Source organism: Heteronotia binoei, chromosome 10 (assembly GCF_032191835.1).
Source record: "Heteronotia binoei isolate CCM8104 ecotype False Entrance Well chromosome 10, APGP_CSIRO_Hbin_v1, whole genome shotgun sequence".
Taxonomy (NCBI): Eukaryota; Metazoa; Chordata; class Lepidosauria; order Squamata; family Gekkonidae; genus Heteronotia; species Heteronotia binoei.
The window spans coordinates 41,837,785-41,861,554 of record NC_083232.1 but is presented as its reverse complement, the minus strand read 5'-3'; the positions used below and the strand labels follow the sequence as shown (position 1 = coordinate 41,861,554).

At 40.5% G+C, this 23,770-nt stretch overlaps 1 protein-coding gene across 5 annotated transcripts in view; it reads right to left on the bottom strand.

Moving 5' to 3' along the window:
• CDK14 (cyclin dependent kinase 14) overlaps nucleotides 1-23,770 on the bottom strand; it is a 388,387-nt gene that overhangs the window by 244,708 nt on the left and 119,909 nt on the right. For all 5 annotated transcript variants that reach the window (XM_060248474.1, XM_060248475.1, XM_060248478.1 and 2 more), the window contains one exon: nucleotides 18,197-18,276. In XM_060248474.1, the coding sequence (XP_060104457.1) occupies nucleotides 18,197-18,276 (80 nt within the window). The remainder of the gene's footprint in view (nucleotides 1-18,196; nucleotides 18,277-23,770) is intronic.

Below are 23,770 nucleotides of genomic sequence, written 5' to 3'. Positions count from 1 at the left end.
CGGTAATTCAGGAAACAGTATGCAGGACTAGATTGACCACTGGTCTGATCTAACCAGGCTCTTCTTATGTTCTGTTCTAAGTACTTTTCTCCAATGTGGCACCTGCTCCATGTTTCAAGTGGGAACGGCCATTCTCTGGTGGTTCTCACACCTTGAAACAGCCACCACCAGAGGAATACGTAAACTGCAAACCTTCCCGAGTTGCAGGTCTCATGTCAGGAATGGAAGTAAAATGTAGTTATATAACTATATACGGTTGTGCTACGTAATTAGGCTTTGTAGTTTCTTTTATAGAGAGTTTTACTGTGCTATTTACTTTGAGCATATAGATGAAAAGATGTTCAGAGTTTCTTGAGAATGTTACGTACAGCATTTATTTCCTCCACTTTCTACATGCATCTAGAGCCCAGCATAGCTAATGGTTGGTAATTTTTTTAAAAATACACCATTTGGGAATTAGGTAGGTATTTGTAAAAGCGGGGGGGGGGGGGGGCTGCAGCTTTGCATAATTATAAAACTTGTAAAAATTAAATGGAATGGGGGGGTTAAAAATGCTCAAAAGTGTAGAACTCTCTCTCTCGCACACATACACAAGATTCAGGAAGGTAGCCATGGTAGCAACAGAACAAAGATTTGCGTGGGCAACTGTGTTGGTCTGAAGCAATAGAACAAAGTTAGAATCCAGTGGCAGCTTTAAGACCAATAAAGTTTTATTCAAGGTGAACTTTCATGCACTTGAATATGAAACTTCACCTTGAATAAAACTTTATTGGTCCTAAAGGTGCAATAGAACAAAGTTGAAGATCAACAGAACTTAATTCTGGTGTAAGCTTTCATGTGCATGCACACTTCTTCATATATCTGAAGAGGTGTGCATGCACACGAAAGCTTATACCCTGAATTGGTACAAGTGATTGGTCTTAAAGGTGATACTGGACACACACACAAAATGTGAAACTAAGTTATGGATCATCATGTCACAAGATTTCAGCCACTACTGGGGCAGGGATTGTGATATTTCCAACCCGCTGATGAAGAAGCCTGAAACTGGCTGGGGTATGTGTGCAAAGCAAGATGTGCTTTCTGTTCAAAGCTCTCCTCTACCATCAACACTGACCGGTTGACCTAGGAAGGCTTAGTGCTGAAGGCACATCTTGTAATTTCAGTTTCATGCCCTCATCAGTTGACCAAAAGCAGCCAGAGCTTAGAGCTGAAAGCAATCAGAATGTACTTTTAGCTACTAACCTTCCCCATAATGCTACCAAGCAGAAAAGCAGCATAGCCCAGTTAGAGTCTCTCCACGGATGAAAGAGAACTTGGCTTCCCCTGCAAGTCTCCTTCTTCTATGCTTGAAAAGTTGCAAAATATTTTATACAGCTCTTACTATGTGCACACATATATTTGTTTTTATCTTGCTTTTCTTCCCCATGGGGTCAAAAGTGGCTTATAATAAACATAGATATATAATTCAAATAAATAAGCAAAAAATTCCAGTATACCAGGGTCCTGCTGTAGAGGCAGCCAATGGCAAACTACCTCTGAACGGCTCTTGCCTTGAAAACCCTACAGGATCACCATAAGTCAGCTGTGACTTGACAGCACTTTCACTACCACCAGGATATTCCCAGATATCCTGACTTACTCAGGATGCAAGCCCAGGGCACTTTGGCTCATGCCTCTGCCCACACCTACATTTAAATACCTGGAGAAGAGGAGAGAACAGAAGCTCTGAGCTACCATATTAAAAAACTTAGTTTTAAAATGGCTTTCTTCCTTTTTCAGGCATCAGCCATCTCTGTTTGAAGTCTCTATTCTACCTAGAGATGTAGCCAATACAAATCTAGTAGGAATTTGATTACATTCCCAAGCATCAGCCTGTAAGAGAGAGAAATTCTGTAACTGCTTAATTTATCAGCAAATACAAAAAAGGTGTGTACAGATCCATTCTTAGCACCAAGCCAGTAGAAATGCAGTAGTATTCTACTATGCATACTCTAGGACCAAAAGTTTAATCAAAATCATGTGGTGGTCAATAGCTCTGCTCTCTGGTATGCAGGTACTAGGTGTTTACCTGGTTTGGGGGTTCCATGCAACCAAGGCTTTTTTGAGCAGGAATGCACAGGAACACAGTTCCAGCTGGCTTGGTGTCAGCGGCATGGCCTAATATGCAAATGAGTTCCTGCTGGGCTTTTCTACAAAGAAGCCTTGTGCAAAACAATGGTGACATCAGGGGGTGTGGCCTAATATGCATATAAGTTCCTGCTGGGCCTCTTCTACTAAAAAAACAAAGCCCTGCATGCAACACAGAAGAGGTTGCTCCCGCCTTCTTTTAAGAAAACTAGGGAAAAACACATGACTGGGGCAGGGCACTGGATGACTGAAGTTTAGACTAATTTTTACAAAACTGGATGTTTAAAACTCCTAAAAGTTCAGCAGGGTAACTAAGAACTTTCCCTTGTGCACTGGAGAAAAATGCAGTGTCCAGCACTTGCATGAATGAGAAGCTGTGATGCTGTGAAAGCTAAATGTGGAAAATGTGTTTGCTGGTCAAGACTGCAGCTCACACACATACCAGAATAGCAGCTGCAGAGCATTACACCTGAAGATGTTGTCATTTATGACAACATATGTTGTTATACCCTGCAAACCTGTTTTTATTTACATTTGTTCCCTTATTTTTACTACAAAGTGGCTTATGGGAGCAAGCTGTCACGGACTATTTGATAATAGCATAGGCATGTTACATGTTCTTAAAAATATTTACGCTTCTAGGTAGGTTTCCCAATCCCCACGTCCCAGCGGGGGATCCCCTGGTTTTACAGGCTTCCCCCCGCCCCCAGCCACCTGGCCGATAGGGGGAAGCCCCACCCCCACAGCCACCAAGTACCTCTAGAGCTCTGGCAGGTTTAGAATCCTGCAAACGGGTCCTGTTTTAAAATATGTGTGTGTATGTGTTTGAGTGTCTTTAAAGCTGAGCAGGAAATAGGAAGCGCTTCCTGGGGGTCACCAGCAGCTTCGTCAGCGCATAGCCCTTCCGTTTGTTTTGCTTTCATTTTCAGAGCAAGTAAGTGTGCAAAAGAGAGCAGCTTGTAACCCCTGTACTATTCAGATGTTGTTGTGGAGGAACCAGACCCAGTAAGTGTGTGTGTTTGTGTGTGTGAGATAGAGAGGGGGGGGAGGGAGGGTTGCCAATCCCCAGGTGGGGGCAGGGGATTCCCCGATTTGGAGGCCCTCCCCCTGCTTTAGAAAGTGGGGGAGGGAAATGTCTACTGGGTACTCTATTATTCCCTATGGAGAATGATTACCATAGGGAATGGGGAATTGATCAGTGGGTGTCTGTCTGGGGCTCTGGGGGGGGATGTTCTTTGAGGTAGAGGCACCAAATTTGCAGCATAGCATCTGATGCCTTTCCTCAAAACAGCCTTCAAGTTTCAAAAGGATTGGACCAGGGGAGCAAATTCTATGAGCCCCCAAAGAAGGCACCCCTATCCTTCATTATTTCTAAAGGAGGGAAGGCATTGAAATGTGATGGCCAGAACTCCCTTTGAAGCTCAATCATACTTGTTCCAACCTTGCTCATGGCTCAACCCCCAATGTCTCTTGGTTCTACCCCCAAAGTCTCCTGGCTCCACCCCCAAAGTCCCCAGATATTTCTTGAATTGGACTTAGCAACCCTACTTCTAGGAGACTAAGAGATCATGCTTTTAAAGCTTTTAGTCTATACTTACAATTAACTGGAAGAACAGGCTTCATGACACACATGAAAAAAAGCATACCAGAGCATTTCCTGTGGCTGGTTGCATTGCATTCTGCTCTATTAAGATGCATTCTAATCAATTTATCAATGTGCTTCCATTATCCTTTGAAAACTGATTTGGCCTGATGCTTCTGTAAATATTGGCTAATATAATCAATTCAATTCATCAAGTTCTGCTAGCTTCATTGTTTGGGAGCTACAGCATACAGACTCCTAGATCAATTTTGCACTAGACCTTTAATCCTGGTTTAGCCCTGTCCCTAAACTGACATTCTACACTAAAATCACAGAATCATAGAGTCATAGAGTTGGTTTCTCTGATTCTATTACTCTAGTGTAGAATGTCAGTTTGGGGACAGGGCTAAACCAGGATTAAAGGAAAAGTGCTTTTACCTTTAACTGTCTTAAAGTTGCTTTGCAAAACTTTACTGTCTTAAAGTTGCTCTGCAAAAGCCTTAAACAAAACATAATTTTAAGACTAGATTTTCCTCTGTATAGTCTGAATTATCTTCTGACACTCATTCTGTAAACCAGTATTAGTTGCCTGAACACGACTGCAGCAAAACAACAGATTATTTTTCAGCATGTTGAAAAGTGCAGCTGATTTATTGTGACCCTGTAGTTTTTCAAGGCAAGAGACAAGCAGAGGTGGTTTGCCACTGTCTGCCTCTGAATAGCAGCCCTGAACTTTCTTGGTACTATCCAGGGCCGACCCTGCTTAGCTTCTGAGATTCAACAAGATCAAGATAGCCTGGGCCATCTAGGTCAGGGTGTGTGAGGGGAGCAAATTTCTTTTTTCTGTTAAAAAAAATGAAGATTGGTAGGCTTCAGCACATACAGGATGATAGCTCAAGTTACTAGCATACTGGAGAAGAATATAATTACATTCCGGGTGGCAAAATCACTCTTACCTGCAGGATGCCCTGCGTAACTTAAAGTAATTTTTTTAGCTGCATTAAGACAAAAAATCAAATTAAAGTCAAAAAGTAGCTATATTTAGTTTGCATTCTTCCATTAACATTTGTTGTTGTTGTTGCTGTCAAGTCACAGCTGACTTATGGTGACACCGTAGGGTCTTCAGGGCAAGAGATGTGCAAAGGTGGTTTGCCATTGCTTGCCTCCATGTCAGGACCCTGGTATTCCTTGGTGGTCTCCCATAAAGACACTGACCAGGGCTGACCCTGATTAGCTTCCAAGATCTGACATGATCAGGCGCTGGCACAGTTGTGTGTGGGAGCAGATAAAGAAGGAGAAAGTTTTTTTCTCCCTATTTAATACAAACATGCACTTGTTTAGGATCTTGTATCTCTAAAATACTACTTTGTTTTGCATTGGGACAATGGATTTTTTCAGTACTACATTAAATAAGATGCTCACAAGGTTCCCAGCATTTTTAATGATGTGTTTGATTTATTTCAAAGTACAATTCAAAACAGATGGCAAAACAACACAGATGTTAGTTTTTGAAATCTCTTGGATCTCTTGGGGAAAGGGCAGGTAGGTAAAAGAGCAAAAAAACGTAATCTGAAACAATGCATAGATGCCCCTCGCTTTGCAGGCAGAGCAGCAATAACAAGTCACGTGTTTTTAAATGAGACAGGATATAAACAGTCTAAATAAAAAGATAAGAAAATGAATGATGTTTTAAAGGTTCTTGCTCAAAATGCAAGTGCCTTGGTTCTACACTTCTTTAAAAAGCCTACGGCCGTGAGTGGCAGAGATTGTTTGTGAAAGTCTCCTTCTTGGGGAGAGGGGGAGTCCACAGGAGACTGTTGGGGGACAGGATGTATCTTATTCCCCAGTGGTAATATACAAACTGGTATCACATTACAGATTCAAGGCATTTAAAGCACAGCATCTGTAACTGCCCCGGCCACCAGTTCAGCACCCAAATTGTAAGGTCCTTTTCTAGCTCTACGAAACTAACTCTTTTTTTCCTTCTTCTTTCATTTCAGAGTCTTAATATCAGATTATTTTCATTATGTTGCAAAGCAAAAGTAATGAAAGACATTACTGAAAGATCTTTCAGTGAAAATGTCATGCTATTTTTTCTTTTTAATAATGACAGCCTAGACAAAGGAAGAAAATGAAAACTGTCCTCAAAAGCTGTCTCGCACCTTTTCACTACATCTTATCTTGAGCAAATCAAAGCAAGAGAGCTTTGAAAGCTGATTGTTTTCTTCTGAGGGAAGATAATTTAACCCTTGTAAGTTCACAACATATTAAAAATACAGCAACAAGTACTTTAAGATATGGAGAAAAGTCTCCTCTCTAACGGTATAAGCTAGCTTCAAAACAGCCACTTGGAAACAGGTCAAGAATTAAGTGCTCAGTTACAGGAAGCAATTTAGCTTTGTATCATGTCTAGATTAATCTAATTTATGGAGTTCTTCCAGAGATGCAATGATACATTGCTTTATCTGTTTTTGAAATGTGACTGTGTCAGTTCCATTATGTTTGGAATTAATTTCCCTAAACATCCACTATGATTTTGCTTTCTTTTAAAAAACATGCATTAATTCTGAAAGATACCTATGTTTTGGTACAAATTTATAGAAACAAACATGAGAAGCATGGAAATAAGGTAGAAGGGCTAACTCCCATCACCAAGTGCAAAGAAAAAAATTAGTATTTCCTATTTTGAGTGATTGCCTTTAAACAGTTGGCTCCTCTATCTGATGGCTGTCTACAGACTGAACAGTGGGGCCAGTCAGGTTGTAGGGAAGGGTTTCAGTACAATGGGTCACAGTGAAACAAGTAGTAAGGCAGTTTGGGTTGTTGTTTTTTAAAATAAAGAACATTCAACAATTCATAGATAGTTAAATCACCTTTAAAAAAAATCTAAACAGACAAGACATGAACTGTAAGAAAGAAGATGATATTGGATTTATATCGGAGTCTCAATCTCACAATCTCCTTTATCTCCCCCCCCCCAAACAGACACCCTGTGAAGTGGGTGGGGCTGAGAAAGCTCTCACAGCAGCTGCCCTTTCAAGGACAACTCCTATGAAAGCTATGGCTGACCCAAGGCCATTCCAGCAGGAGCAAGTGGAGGAGTGGGGAATCCAGTTCTCCCAGATAAGAGTCCGCACACTTAACCACTACACCAAACTGGCTCTCTACTAGCTAACATAAAAGCTGTCAACAGCGTAGTGATGCAAAGGTTCAAACTATGTATAATGGTGGAACATTTGTTTGTTTACCCTGTATCAGGAGCTGGGGGCATAATTTTAAAGGCAAAGGGAGTATGAGTCAGAAGGGCTTGAACCTTTCCGTCTCCTAAGGCTTACCTTCCTGTAATCAGTCACCCAAACCCTGCTCCCCTCAACCAAGTTTCAATACCAGAAGCGAAGTCAGCAGGAAAATGGGCTGCAGAGAAACTCCATGCAGAATGGTGAAGGTTCACCTCTTGTTACTCACACTATCAATTTGCTCTTAGAACTGTGCCCTTACCCAGCTTTATAAAGGAATGAGGAATGTCAAAATGTAAAGAAATCTGTCCTTTGAGCTTAAGACTATGATGTGAAGGAAAGGCTGGCTGGCATTTGCAGCATGTTGGAGCAGATGCTTGGGAGGATGAACCTGAAAGAAGACAGCAAGCCCACCGGAGTAAGATAATGGAAAATAATATACATTTTAACATTTGATATTTTTTACACTTGACAAGTTAACAGAACTCACACCACAGAGGGAAGTCTTAATTACATTGTACTTAAAACTTACTTCATGATTGCCTGTAGCTATAAATCAGCAGCACTATCATTGTAGAGTGCTTTCTGATACATACCACAGATAACACAACAATCACAATAAGGTGCTCATGGGCACCTGGCATCCACTTCCCTCCTCCCCAAAGCTATGAGGCTCTCTTCCATCTCCATTCTATCAGTAGGTGCATCACAGAAGACTTCAAGAAGCATCACCTTTGAGTTTGCAGGGAGCCACATTCAGAAATAGCACCCCACCTTCGATCAACTATGCTTGGCTTGAAACCTCCCAACACTTTGTAACTGCCCCAGATAGCAGGACATCATGATGTCCACTATACTTTCTCCAACTTTCAAAACTGCCTGCAAGCTCAATAAGGCTGAATATCCCTTTAATAGATCATAGCCATTTTATTCCTCTCAGAAACAATTCAAGAAAATTTAACCTAGGTTTAAATTTTGTTAGGCTACCCTGGACGATGTATTAGGCTACATTTTAAGTTGTTCTAATTAAAGATTACATTTAAACAGGGCTTTTTTGTAGCAGGAATTCCTTTGCATATTAGGCCACATACTCCTGATGTAGCCAATCCTCCAAGAACTTACAGGGCTCTTCTTACAGGGCCTACTGTAAGCTCTTGGAGGATTGGCTACATCAAGCAGGTGTAGCCTAATATGCAAAGGAGTTTCTGTTACAAAAAAGCCCTGCTTTTAAAGAATGAATACATCTGAGTAAATTTTATATTTATAGACTGAAAGACACTGAAGCTTCCTATGGCCATATTCACAGGAGTTATTTGAAATTTGCTCCCCATCATCTGATTTGTTAGAATGAAATTCTTAATTCATTTCCAACTTGATGTTTCTAAAGATTTAGCCTCCTAAATACAACGCAGACTGGAACCTATAGTGTGCACTGCCACAATTCCAGGTTGAGGCAAGATGTCTCTCTCACTAAGAGACTGTTGCTTCTTAAATTGCAACAAATACCTATAGTGTTAAGATGTCACTCAAAAGTTCCATTGAACTAGCAAAACCTTGTTCTCTGTGCTAAATTACTACCAATCATATACTCTACAAACTGATACTACAACTGCATGTAAAGTGGCACAAGAGTTTATATTAGCTGAAAGAACCATAGGGACAGCATTATTTGATGTTCTCTTTGGGGTTAAACAGAAAACCAGTATAGAACCCAGACCCAGGCTATGATCCTAAGAAGCTGTCCATAAATGTACTCAAATGAGCTATGTACAAAGTCTAGATTTGCTTTGTAATTTCCATTGTAAGCTATGAAAAAGCAACAATTTAGCTCAGACATGGGAGCTACTGTTGTAAGAACTGCCAAGAGAGCATCCCCAGGACAGTTTTCTTGTATAAGTAAAGAGGACGCTCTATTACTTCATTACAGCATGTTGCCATTACTCATCAAGCCCCTAATACCTATAATGTAAAAAACAGTTACTGGATTCCCTCACTGTCACAGCTATCTAAATATTAGGCTAGGGAATGGGTCAACTCGTTTCCAGTTTCAAGGCACAAGGTTGAACTAAGATAAGCCCAGACCTGCCCTTACAAGATGAAACCTGCCCTGCTGTGTATCTGATACAATGGACTCCTTTCTCAAGCAGCTGGCTTCATTATACACAGAAAGGTCTACAGAGGCATATGTTGCCTTTGTACCAGTGCATTCAATGTGTTTACAGTTCAAACTAGTAACTAGAATACAAAGAGGGCAGATAAAGACAAAAAAAATTATTTACTTCCTCTATACCTTGGCTTTCTGAAACTGTGTCTCTGGCCAAGGTCACCCAAGAAAACCCAGTAATTCTGACTACATGGAATGGCTACTGCACGAGACAGCTGTATTCCTTACCCAGGGGAGAAAAAGGCAGCCTGACTTTCAGTATATTTAACCTGGATGTCAATGTCTACTGAAATCAATAAAACCTTTTCAGTAAACCTGGATTTGGAAATTTTTCTGCTGACAGAAAGACTTCCTTCAGTGGGGCATGATTTTATTGACTCCACCTCCCGCTGCAGTCCAAAACACCTTCTGAAATGGTGCTGCTGGAGATGGACTCTGAGGTCTGCAGTGGGAGGACTGGAGCAGTAGTAATGCCCCTGCTTCTGTCATGGGTAATGCTAGGCAGGATTCACATCAGGGCTATGCTTAAGCTTAAAAGATATAAAGAGTGAAGAAGAGTAGCATCCTAAAGTTTGGCTTTCATCAGTGTCTTCACACCAAGATAATTTAAATTGAACAGGTAGCCAGTAAAAAAGGTCAGTTCTGAAAGCACTGTCATAATTCCCATTCCTACTGACTATGATGCTTAGACAGAACAATGACAAAGAGCAAAGTGCAAATAATTAACACTGGAGGAGACTGTCATGATCACAACAAAGGCTACGTTCATGCTTCACGAAACAAACACTGCTCATTGCCATGTTAGCGCACTCCTCTTCAGCTCCTTGCACAGAGAACATGATGGAAAGCTTCCTGGGTATGGAAGCCTTCAATCAAATTTCAGTTTACTATGAAGTCTGAATGAGCGCTTCTGGGGATGCTGGAAATGGTTTCCTCTAATTAGGACACAGCAGGAAACTGAAGTTCAGCTGAACTCTTCCAGAACCAGGAAGCTTTCAATCATGTTCTCTGTGTGAGGGGTTGAAGAGGAGTTGTTTGAGGTAGAGGGACAAAATTTTCACCATAGCATCTGATGCCTCTCCTCAAACCACCCCAAGTTTCAAAAAGATTGGACCTGGGGATCCAATTCTGTAATCCCCAAAGGAAGTTGCCCCCCTCCTCCATTATTTCCTGGCTCCATCCTCACAGTTCCCAGATATTTTCTGAGTTCAACCTGGCAACCCTAGTGCAGGCAGAATGCCCAAACATGACAACAAGCTGCAGTCAAGCTCAAATATACAAGTTTGTTGGGATACCAAAATACATCCACCTGGATATGGAGGATCAGAAAAACAGACTATGAGAAAAGATCATGCGATTTAATGAACTTAACATTTTTACTAAGTAAAATATCTGTAAGTCCCCATTACCTTTACTGCTATATTTAAGACATGAAACACTATGTTTACAATATAGATAAACATTGCATATACCCAATATAGATTTAAGATTATTACAAAGAACAATGGCTTCCAGTCACTGAACAGAGGTATACTTAAAACCAACTGCATGAACAATTAAAGGCTCCAATACTTCATTACAAAACCTCTATCCAAGTCAGTCTCGCATATGATTTATAGTGTCTAGGGTAATAAAATTACATGGCTATTAATTTTTATTATGGTAACAATGACAGTAAAGACCAATATCTAATTTCAAATGTAACTCCTTTCATATTGATTGTAAAAGCTGACAGCAATAGCTTTCTAGAAGGAAAGCAAAAAAACATGGTTTCAATTTATCTTGAACTAAAATAATTGTGTTGTGTAAGAATGCAGCATTACAAAGAATGCTTCAAACAAGCAGTTTCTACTGACTCAGGTTTTCTCTTCTTGTATTTGGGGGATTCAAAGAGAAACATTTCTCACAACTATGAGAACTGCACACAGCCTTTACCACTGATACACAGACAGGGAAAGAGGTCAGCATTCATACTATGCAAACTGCATTATGGACATTTAGTGTCTTCACAGTTGCAGTCTGTAATCTCCAGACCAAAAAAGCATTTTAATTTGGCATTTTAAAGAATTCTCCAAAGTATTCAAATAATTTGCATCTATAATCAACTTTGGATTCTGATGCAGACACAGATGCATAATACTGAACTGCTGAAGTCCTAACTTCTGACTTTTTTAGTCTCCTAAAGGTTAATGCTGTGTGCAGAAACAAATGCTGGTTAGTAGGTATAAATGGATAATTCAGTTCTTAGCCCTTTAATTAATTTTACTATTGCCTTTATTGTTAATCATATTATTTTAATAGTATTCAACTTGTTTACATTATCTTAATTGCTTTTGTGCACATAAATTCTACGTACATCACCTTTTAAATGTTATTATATTTCTTCCTATAAGAAATGACTTTATGGGAATTTTAGAGAAATGAATTCTTTCTTTCCTTTCTTGTGTAGATGACCTGATCCTGGGAGAAGGCTTAGGGTAAATAATGAGGCTATAAAAATCCCTTTAAAATGAAATGAAATACGATACAAGAATAATAATAACAAAAAAATCCCCACATTCTGACTTAATCCTCCGAAACAAACAGTTCACACAATACTTCTGAAAGAAGGCTTCAACTTTTTGAGTTTTCCAGCGGGCATAAAGTTCTGTATTAAGGCTCATGCATATTTTCATAGTTTTGGGCTGACTGAAATGTGAGCTAGCACCTCATTTATACCTACTAACCAGCATTTAAAATGTATTAGAAAATTTTGGTGGAAGGAAGAACAGATTGACAATCCTATTCATATTAGATTTCTGGAAAATGCAAATAAAGGGAAAAGACATTTTCAGAACATATAATTCAAGGAATGTTACATATTCTTGGCAAGTCTAATGATGATTCTAGGCTGAAATTTTGCTTCAGAAAAATCTAAAAATCCTCTCATTAAACCATCAGTAAAATCAAGCATTTTAAATTTCAATACTTGTATATGTTTAGCTTGAAGAAACTCTTTGCTATATGTAGAAAGACTCAGAGTTGATAAGGTCTAGCTAGGAAAAAACTGCCTATTGCTATAAAGAAGCTCTGTAAAGAATGCACTTCAAGATATCTATAAAGAAATGTCTATTGTTATTTAAAAAGTTTGTCATCCTGATTTTCTCTCTGATTTGATTGCCACATGGATATTGACAAGATCCTGTTCTAAAAGCCATCTGAGGACACATTCTGACCTGCCTCCCCCCAGTGTCCTCTTAGCATAGTGCCAACATGGGTTACTTCCAGAAAAAAAAAAAAAATGGAATTGATGTCATTGAGCCAGAGTGATGCTCTAGAATTCACCCAAAACTCTGCTTTAACAACAGTGTGTTATCTGGCAACCCTTAAACCACTCAGTTGCGATTTCAATCCCTGCCTATCCTAGTGGTTGAACTACGGCAAGAAGAAAATTAGTACACCTTTGATACTCAGAGCTCTGAATCACCATGTTCAGTTCAAGGTGTTGGTTATTACCAAGAAGGCTTTTCATGGCTGAGGACCCCACAGATTTTCTCCTCATACTTTCCCCTGATATAACTCTACCTGGTCTATCAAAGTTTTTTTTAGAATTCCATCTTGTAAAGAGGGAACAAAATGTGAAAACATTCTTGCAATAGTACCAACTCCATGACATGGGCTTCCCAGCAGTATCCGGAAGGCTCTCATATTATTGCTTTCCACAGCCTTTGCAGAACAGAATTATTTGGACAGCCATTCTTATAAAACACGCTGATCTGTGTTCAAAGGCCATTTTTAATGATACTCCTGTGCGGTTGTAGCTGACACTGAAACCCATGTTGTCGGAAAGGCCAGATTATGAGTGCAGCAAATAAACATGTGCTCAAGGTGACTCATATAAGAATAACTAATTGTAAAAATATCACACACAGTTTTTTTAAAAAAAAACTTCAAACATGAACAAACTGCTTCATCCACCTTAAACCAGATGCCCCAGTTCTCCAGCTACCTATCCAAAATCACCACTGAAAAGCACTAGCTAGTAATACTGCCCTGCAGTGTTTTTGAAAAGTCAACAATAAAGAAACTGTTCTTATTTCTTCTGATAAACCATTCCACAAGACTGGCACTGTAACTAAGAAGTCATGGGCTAAGGAATGTATCCTATATGGGGAGAGAGAGCCATGGGATGGGAAAAAATAGCTGCTTAGAGAAACTTATTTGGCACACGCGGGTGGGGGGGGCAGGGAGTGCATATAGTGAGAGACAGTCCTTCAGATGTGTGGATCACAAGTTATGAATGGCTTTAAACATAAGTAGCTGCACCTTTATGTCATCTTTCCAAGTTTGTCAATTTTTTTTACTTCAAATGGCAATTTCTTTTTTTTCTTATTTTTTTTTAATAAAAAAACAAAAAAATGGCAATTTCTTTAATAATAAATTTAATGTTGCTTTGTAATTACAAACCTGTGTGTTTGGATATCTTAAACATTAAGATGTTGTTGTTCTGGCTTACAAGATTCATATTACAGGAAGATTTTAAACATGCCTAATAAACAACTGGAATGGTGGTGATGGAGAGGAAATTTTTGTCCTAAGGGAGGAGACTGAAGCAGTTTAACATAATCTCCATCCACATCAACAATGATGACTAATGATATCCTGCTTGTATAAGCACAGATATGAAATGCACATGACCTCATTCAAAAGCCATGCAACACTACAGTCAAAATATGCAATACAAACTCTTCCGCATAATAGTGACCAGCAATCCAGAAAGAGAGCATGCCTAAGGCAAATGTGCAACAGAATGCTCAGAAGTGAAAGTTCCCCCTGGCATTCAAATAATCCACAAATCGGTGATGGCAGATTTTCAGCATCAGCCATATGAGCCCATATATGCTTATACAACACAAGCTGTATGTATTATATTTCTTCAAGATGAATGCCTCTAACCCCACCTTCCTCTCACTATACTGTAGCAGAATCTGCAATGGATTGTTCAGAAAGCTGCACAGAAAGTTCCTGAACCCAAGTGCTACAACAATGCAGATCAGCCCAGAAACATTTCAGGGTGGACTGCAAAACCAGCTGCAGTCATTAGCTAGCCCAAGCAGGGCAACTCATTTTAGCAAATTCCTCTCTAAACATTTATTGTCTTTGTACAAGAAGGAGGGGGAAATAGCTCTCTGGAGGCCAATTATCTCATCTATTTTCTAACAGATTCTAGTCTTCTGTTTTTATAGACGTGCTTGATTTTATGTGACCTTTGTCATGAGGACTTCCCCCCCTCCTCTAACCAAAGTTTTTTTTAAAAAAAAATGCATAACTGGAGAATCCCCCCAAGTACTCAGAAGTCCCTATCTTTGTGGTTACTCCATTTCACTACTGTACTGGAAAGTACAGACCACCAAGTTAGAGGGAATAATTTGAGAACCATAAGAACCTCACATCACACCAGCATGAGACTGCTGAGCTCTGGGAAGACATAAGTACCTTCCTGTCACCTAAGCACTAAATCTCAGCTGTTGAGCCAGTTTGGTGTAGTGGTTTAGTACATGGACTCTCATCTAGGAGAACCAGGTTTGATTCCCCACTCCTCCACTTGCAGCTGCTGGAATGGCCTTGGGTCAGCCATAGCTCTCATAGGAGTTGTCCTTGAAAGGGCAACTGCTTTAAGAGCTCTCTCAGCTCCACCCACCTCACAGGGTGTCTGTTGTGGGGAGGGGGGAGGTAAAGGAGATTGTGACCACTGTGAGATTCAGGATATAAATCCAATATCATCATTATCATCATCATCATGTGTTCTATAGTCAATGGAGACTGCACTGGTTTGACCTTATTTAGACCAAATCCAACCAGTACAGCACAGGTAGAGGGGATATTAAAAACCTCCTCACTCATGCAGTATGGAATTCAGAGAAATGTCCTTCATATCATGTGTCCAGATTCTAATTTCAGTGGCTACTCCAGAATATTGTAAACTGCTAAGGACTCTGCTTCCTTTTACTGGACTTTAGGGAATTGTGCAATTGTTTACGATTAGTGTGTTTTTCCTCTGATGGTAATGAATAGTCAGTCCCACCCCTGAAATCATTTGAACCAGAAGAGGAATCAGGGTTAGGGAATACACAATTTCCCCTCATCCTTCAATTTTCCTGGTTTCGCTCTCCTCCTGACATTACAAGATGGGTAGCCATGTTAGCTTGTCTGTAGCAGTTGAAAAGAGTAAGAGTCCAGTAGCATGTTACAGACTAACACAATTCGTGGTAGGGTATGAGCTTTCATGACTGCTCACTTCTTCAAATAGTTTACTCTTTTCCACTGCTGCTACTAAATTGCCTACAACACTCCATGCCTCCTTTAGGGCAATGGACATATCCAGTCTTTGAGTTCAACACTCTGACCGATTTCGCACTCAGCTTACACCGCGGTTATGTTCCTCTTCTCTGCGCAGTGTCTGTCGGATTTCCCACTATCTGCACCAGAGTTACAGGAAGCGTCGTGGCTCTCGCATAGCAAATGGAAACTGTTAAAAACCAGTTTCCGTTTGCTGCGCGAAAGCCGCAACACTTCCTAAAACTCCGGTGCAGATAGTGGGAAATCCGACAGACGATGCGCAGAGAAGGGGAATATGACCACGGGGTAAGCTGAGTGCGAAATCGGTCTCACTTTAAATCTTTGCCCCTCTATCTGTGAGTAATCCTATTTTACTGAGGTATTATTAGATGTACTAACAAAAACTGAGTGTAGATACCCAGTAGAGCCTACTTTGAACAAAAAACAATTCTGTGTACATTATTGTCTGGGGGAACTTTCTTTTAGCATACAGTTATGGCAATGTGCAAGTGACTAAGAAAAAACCTTAAAACTTCAAAGGAAGCTCAATGTGTAAATGTTACATCCTTCTGCCACAACTTTGCTAGTTTACAGATGATGTTTATTTAACTGTTTAGATATTCAGAGACGGAAGGTCTGTCCACTGCACTGTCCTGCTTGTGTGGAAACAGATATTTAGAATGATGCTATTCATAGAGCCCATGGTATGCATTAATACTAAATGGAAACAAGTCATTACATCACATAATGTTTACATAATAGGATACTGTCAATGCATAATTTTCTATCCATGTAAAAAACAATGCTAGGAATTAACCTTACTTTGGAAATAATTTTTGTACATCTGCTGCAAACCAAAGACAGGCTTTTGGAGTTATGAGACAGAAAAGTTTTGGATTTACTAGAAAAGCACTACAATGCAGGCAGATAAGTGATATGCACAGAGGATTTGTATGATACAACGTGATTAAACAGACATGAAATTGCACAGCTGCTTCCACTTTCCATCACACTATCATAGACGAAAAGGAATATTCATGCACCTTTACCAAACTAATTCATTTCACCAGCTTTTTGTTTCACATTATAATAACATGTGAAGTTATCCTTGAAAATGAACTATTTACAGTTCATCTTTGAAGGAAAACCTTTCCATCTATTGTTACACAGAAAACAAGTTGTGGTAAAAGTAACACATAATTTTCCTTCCCTCCCAATAGGATGTTTACAAACTGCCTATACTCCTTCTTTTGCTTTTAACGAACAACAAACCACCTCACAAAAACTGACTTTAATGTATTTGGTATACTTTTCAATATTTCTGAGGGATTTTAGTTCACTAGTGTGAATACATGAGATACCATTCAGAAGTATACATTAAATTTATTCTTTCTGTGGGTGCCCCTTAGCAGAACTATTTTCTATAAACATAACACCCTTGATATGTCCAAATAGACAGCCATGTTGGTCTGAAGTAGTAGAACAAAATAAGAGTCAATTGCACCTTTAAGACAAACTTAGTTTTATTCAGAACGTAAGCTTTCGTGTGCATGCACACTTCTTCAGACGAGGAATGAGGTACAGTAAGCAGAACCACATATAGCTGGTGGGGTTTGGAATGCCAAGTGGTACAAAGTTAAAAACCAATAACAGAATAGTAAAATTAACAAATTCAGAAAACCTTTGATCTGAGTTGAATTAGCGTGGGAAACCATAAAACAGTAACATGTCAGAATGTGAGAATGCCTGTTAATTACTCTATTGCTAATAAACCTGGGTCAAAAAGAAGGCTTCCCCCCCCCCAGAAATCCTCCACAAACACATACATACTTCATGTACACCTGATAAACCAACTACAGAGAAGCACAGATTTGTTTTATTTCATGTAAATGCTTACACAACACGGTAGTTTTGTTTTTGTTTTTGAAATAGCAATCATCCTCCTGCCAGGAACATAACCATGTAATTTGAAAAGCCCAAGGCTCTAGCATCTGTAAGAAGTTGCAGATTACACATCCTGCAATTACAAGATACAGAGAAAAATCCAAGAGAAAGCCAAGCAAGAGTGGACTGGGAAGTGTAAAGTGTGTAATTCGCTAGCAGAGGATGTAGTGACGGCCACAAGCATTAGACAGCTCTAAAAAAGGATTAGACACACTCATGGAGGAGATTTCTATCAGTGGCTACTAGCTATGGTGACTAAGGGGAACCTCCACATTCAGAGGCAATCAAACTCTGAATACCAGTGACAGGAGACAACTTCAGAGGAAGGCCTTGGCTATGCCTGTTGGATCTCCAGAGGAACTGGTTGGCCACTGTGTGAGAAAGGATGATGGACTAGATGGACCTCTGGTCTGATCCAGCATCACTCATGTTTAGGGGAGGGGCTGTGGCTCAGTGGTACATCATCTGTTTGACATGCAGAAGGTCCCAGGTGTCCCAAGAAGAACCAGACAGGAAGTGATGTAAAGAGACTTCCACTGCCAATCTGAGCAGACAAAACTGAACTTGATGGATTAAATGTCTGAATAAGTATAAGAGGCAGCTTTGTGTGTTCACAATCTTATGAAAACAGCCCTGGAACAAACTAAACTCACTGGCCCCTGAGGCATTACTATTGCCAATTAAGAGTCTGAGCCAATTGGCCCCAAGACACAAACAGAATTGCTGGGGCTTTCCTTTGCATTGCAGAACCACTGGTGGGTCACTCTGAGTTAAATGGCAAGTCCATCCTTGAAAACAAGATTATTAAAGAAAGGAGTATACCTTCTCTGATGGCTGTAAATGGAGTGCCTTCCTCTTCTTGAAGTCTAATCACTTTCAGTGCCACCAGTTTGCCATTTACCCTGGAGTAAGTAAAACACAAAGTGAGGATGAAATGCAGCATTGTGATAAGGATTTACAATACTGTAGAACATTCAACTTCTTCCCATTAAGCATCACTGACATCTTTTCACCTATAAAACCAACATACCAGCAGCAGCTATACTTATCAGAGTGCTGTTTCTGTTTTTATTCAGTAGCACCAGTTATTTTTCCCAACTGTAAAATGTTTTTTTTCTTTTAATACTACAGTTCTATAATAGAAAATGTTCTTATTTACTCAGGAAGCTTGTCCTTCACTTAAAAAACCAAAACTACTGAATTAGGAAGCAAGAGTAAATTTAAAGAAACTGTGTGTTTTTTCTTGCAACTGAACTTCTCTTTGCAGTACAATCCTCCCCCATCCTTATAACTGCAACGCCCACATGTAGGAATTTAAAATTATTTATTTTTCCATTAGCAGAATATTGTAACAGATGTCTCCCTCCCTCTTTAATTCTCAGCTCAATGAGATCTCAGTACAGACCATTTAAGTGTCATTTTATTCTAATTTGAACTTAAAGTTTATGTTGTCTCGAAAGAGTCACTCATACGCTCAATAGACATATTCATGTACATCACACACATGGAATTGCATGGATGATGAAATTCCAAGGGAAGCTCACCTGAGTGAGTTTAGCTTGAAAGCCATTATACTGGCTGTCCCAAACTTACTTCTGCTCTTCTGAATGTTAAGGTTACCAATTACCAAAGCAAACAGGAAGCATACTTCTGTGTGCCACCTATTCTTTTCCTCATGAAACCATTTATATTTCTTTTAAAAACTACTATTATTATCTGTTTAGGAAGCAAGCCATAGAACATGAAACAAAAAAATTCAAAGAATGGGGCCGGGAACAGACAGCTGGGATTTTCAACAATCCTGGGAGAAGCCCAGGGTTGCAGAAAAATATGATATACAAAAAACACATCAGGGTTAGAAAAGCCCCCAAATCCCACTGAGACCTTGCAAGACTACATGGTAAGATCCTGTTAGCCAAGATTGCAGAGGATTCCAAATCTCAGTTAGTACCAACACAGCTGGGGGGGGGGGGCAGACTAAAAGAGGTAGGATGGAGAGAAGGTAAAGCTAGAAGAGGAGAGGGCAAAAAGGAAAGACTGAAATGGAGAAGTGGAACTAGAGTTGCCAGCCTCCAGGTGGGTCCTGGCGATCTCCCACTTGTACAATTGATCTCCAGGAGGCAGAGATCAGCTCCCCTGGAGAAAATGGCTGCTTTGAAGGGTGGACTCTATGGCATTGCACCATGCTGAGACCCTTCCCCTCCCCAAACCCCACCCTCTCCTGGATCCACGCCCAAAGTCTCCAGGTATTTTCCAACGCAGACCTGGGAACCCTAAGTGCAGCAGAAAAAAGCAGGACAGCAGGTTGCCAAGTCGGGTGGAGAAAAATGTATGCATTTTAGATGGGCTTGAAGAGAAGGGCAAGGAAAGCTGAAGAAGGAAAAAAGAGAAAGATGTAGGTAAGTGGGCTAGAAAGAAGGAAAATGGAAAGACTACAGGCACAGCCTGGGGAAGGAAGGAGGAAGAGAGGGAATGTGAGAATAAGACAACCCCCTTTGTGCCCTCCCAGGTCCTCCACATGCAGACTACTTATTCGGTGATGACCAATGTTCCTTCTAAGCTGAGTTAGTGTGAGCTAGTTCTCAGTTTGTTAGTCTCCAACTCACACATTTTTGTCTTAGCTCAGGATAAATGGCCTCATAGCAAACTAATTTATGCAGTAGCTCACAGCTTTAATGCCAATAGCTCACAAAGTAGAATTTTTGCTCACAAGACTTCACAGCTTAGAGGGAACATTGGTGATGGCAGAGTTGAAGGATTCATCAAAATTCCATGTCACAATAATAGACACAGTTAACAACAACTTCAGACAAATGTAAACAACCAGCCAGAATAATTCACTAAGTGCCCTGCTAAACATCGCCCCTCCCACCCACCCCCCACCCCCAAAAGTCTTCCAACCCTTCTGGAAGTTGAGAAGTGGCCTACCTCGCCTATTAAATTTGGCTGTGATACTGGGAGAGTAATAACAAGGTTTAAATGAGTATGTCCTTAGCATATATTTAAGGACTGGATTTTCTGCTTTTATCTATTTGCCTATCTCATGTTAAAAGCAAAAGTGCTCGCCAAAGACACTGGCACTTTTTTTAAAAAAACATTTTAAACAGCCATTTTCAATAATACAAAACTTCTTCAATTGGATTTTGTGGCAGGTGAAAACAAAACAGCCTGTTAAAAATAGCTTAGTGCATTTGCCTTTGGATTTTCCAGCAGTTTCCTCTAAGGCAATTCTAAATCCCCTCATGCCTTGTGAAATGCACAGATGTAGCTTTCATAGTGTTTGCTTCCAACAAACATGGGGGGGGGGGATGTAATATATTGCAAAACTATTAAAACTTGTCCATGCATTTATTTGGATGATGATCAGATCAGAATTTTTAAAATAATACCTAGACAAATTTACTAATCTTTGACTCCTGAGCATTAGGTTACAGAACATATTTTTTCAAATCTTGTGCAGTACATTATAATAGAAAGACCTTTACAAGGAAAAAAATCATTTAATGTAACACTTCAGGCTGATAAGTGAGATTCTGCAGATCCATCCTCTCGAAGAAAAATGCCAAGATTTCCCCTTTTATTCCAGGTATTCATATTTCTGCCTTAAGCAGTGAATTCATAGTAGATTCCTGTGTTGAAATTGTCTGGTGGCTGGAAATTTTCTAATGCCTGACTTTGCTATTAAGCCATGAAGTATGCTGTAAATCTTTGCGAAATTCTTGAGTCAGATGTAAAGAATACAATATTTTGTCTGTCCTGGGTCTGTTTGGTGGCTATTCTACACTGAGCAGTTTTGCCTAGTTTAAAGATCAGAACACTGCAGAAATGGGGGCGGTATGGGCAAATTATCTGCTCTTGATTTTTTTTCCCCGTCTGGTTTCAGGTCTGGCTATAGTACTAGCCTGACTGCTCTGGTTGGTGGGCAATCTCCCCCTCCAAAGTGACATGAGTAATACTTCTCTGCTAGTTTTGTTAGATGTCCATCATATTTGATACATGGAACCTGCTGACTCTTTGAGAACATAGCACTGATACCAAAGGTACAGCACTTCTTATACTTTTATGTAACCAAATTATGGATTCTGAATCTTCAGGAGTCAGTGTTATTGCATATTGCCCACCTGTATTTTCAACAGTATTGTATTAGCAATACTAAAGTAATGTGTACAGTGGGTGAGACTATTTGCACTTCAGGAGAAAAGGGTATGCACATAAAGCATTCAGTTGCACAAAAGTCCAACTAAACAGAGGAACTTTCCCATTACAGCAAACAAGCAGAACTTCTTCTAGTCTGGACTAGTCATGTATAATTCAGGCAATGTAATACTACTGAAGATTAATTTGTAGTAGAGATGTATGTAGGAATATTTCCAGTCCAAAGAAATATCCCAAAAATACCTTATTGGCAATTTTCTCCAGGTCTTTTTTTGTAGAAAACCCCCCAGCAGGAACTAATTTGCATATTAGGCCACACCCCCTGGTGCCAAGCCAGTCGGGACTGCGTTCTTGTGCGTTCCTGCTACTTTTTTAAAAAAGCCCGGATTTTCTCAATACCATCCAAGTGTCTGGATGGTACTGGGGATTTTCCAGGATACTGGTAAATGGATCCAGAAAAATTCTGGAAATATTCAGGAGTAACCGAGAATGTCAGCAACCAGCATTTTAAGGACTTTCCATCAATTTTTATGTGTGCCTGTGTTGATCTCTTCTTATCACAGCTTGTTATCAGCTTGCCAACTTGATTTGGCTTGAATTCTGTGCTTTGAAATTGGTTCTTCTGGTCTTGCAACATTGTGTTCTTTGCTCAAACTGGTTTGCTTAGATTCTCTGGTTTGACATTGAGGGATTACTGAACACAAAAGTTGCAATGAAAATGAGGAATGACAGTCTCTGGTCCAGTGGTGTAACAAAGGCAAAGTAGTCTGCCCAAAGTTCAGGCAATAAGAGGCTGCATTGGACATTCAGCATTAGGGAGCCAGAGAGGGCTCTGGCTGCCTGGCCTTGGGAAGGAGTCAGTGCCACAGTGTCCACTTGCACTCTGGTTCTGCCCACCTTTGTGCCAGCCCTGTCTTGCTTGCTTCTTTTGTTGTGGCCAGCTGAACAGCACACCTGCAGCAAGCAATGGTGCCTGGCTCAGTGGCTCGTTGGATGTTGTCCAATGTTAACCAGGAGGCACAGGCAAGCAGGCACATTGGCCAAGGTGCTCACAGGCTCCTTTTCCATGTCACTGGTCCGCTGTCACCTTACCATTGCCTTGAAGAGGGATGTGCTGGGCTGCAGCAAGGCTGGTGCAAAGTACAGCCAGGCTCCAGTGCCCTGAAGTCAGCAAGTGCTTAGTTGGCAGAGAAAGAAAAGGTAGTTGCTGATATGAGCGCTGAAGAGAGATGCCCAAGGGCTGGGGATATAATTACTGGGGCAACACAGCCAGCATAGCAGGAGCCAGGCAGGCAGTGAGCAAGGCAGGGAGAGAGGGAGGAAAGGAGGAAGAGCTCCCTGGGCACCTGCCTACCAGCCACCTTTACCCCCCCCCCCACAGACACACAATGTGGAAACTACAGCTTTGTGCATACCCACTGGCCTGCTATAGGGGACCCCAAGAACCCTACTTCGGGACACATTGAATGTATCTTTAGCTATCTTTGGCCTGGAAAATCATGGGCTCTCCCCCTTCCCCATAGAATACAGCTGAACAAAGCAGGAGTCAATTTTTACCTTTAAGACCAACCAATTTTTATTTATTTACCAGCTATGTATGGCTCTGCTCAGCTATGTATGACTTTGCTCACTGTGCTGGATTCCTGGTCTGATGAAGTGTGCTTAAGAGCACACGAAAGCTTATGTTCTAAATAAAAATTGGTTGGTCTTAAAGGTGCAGCTTGACTCCTGCTTTGTTTAACTGCTTCAGACCAACACGGCTGCCCGCTTGGATCTATCCCCATAGAATACAATGGAAGATGGCTGGGAACAGCTTGTTCAGGGGTCCAGAGAGGTCCAATTTACCTTGTTCAGGACCCAGGAAGTCAAGTTCACTTGAACTGAGGGTTATTACAACAGCTCCGCTGCAATTTTGGTATCATTTGCTTTAAAAATAGTCCCTCTATTATTCCTCCCACAAAGAATAATATCAGAACCCCTACCCTGCCCAAAACCCAGATCCAAGTAGGAATGCCAATATTTTTAAGCCTTTTTGTTGCAGTGCACATCTCTAATTGGTAATATTAATGGGCTGAAAAGCCCTAAACAGATTCCCCACTAGCTTAGTCCTGGTCTCACGCTCCTCTTCTCCGCAGGGCTTCCTTCTGCAGCCCCAGGGCAGCTTGTGGAAGCCCCACAGAGAAGAGGAGCATAAGGCTGGGACAAGACTATTGGAGAATCAGTCCCAGTGAAAAGTTCCAG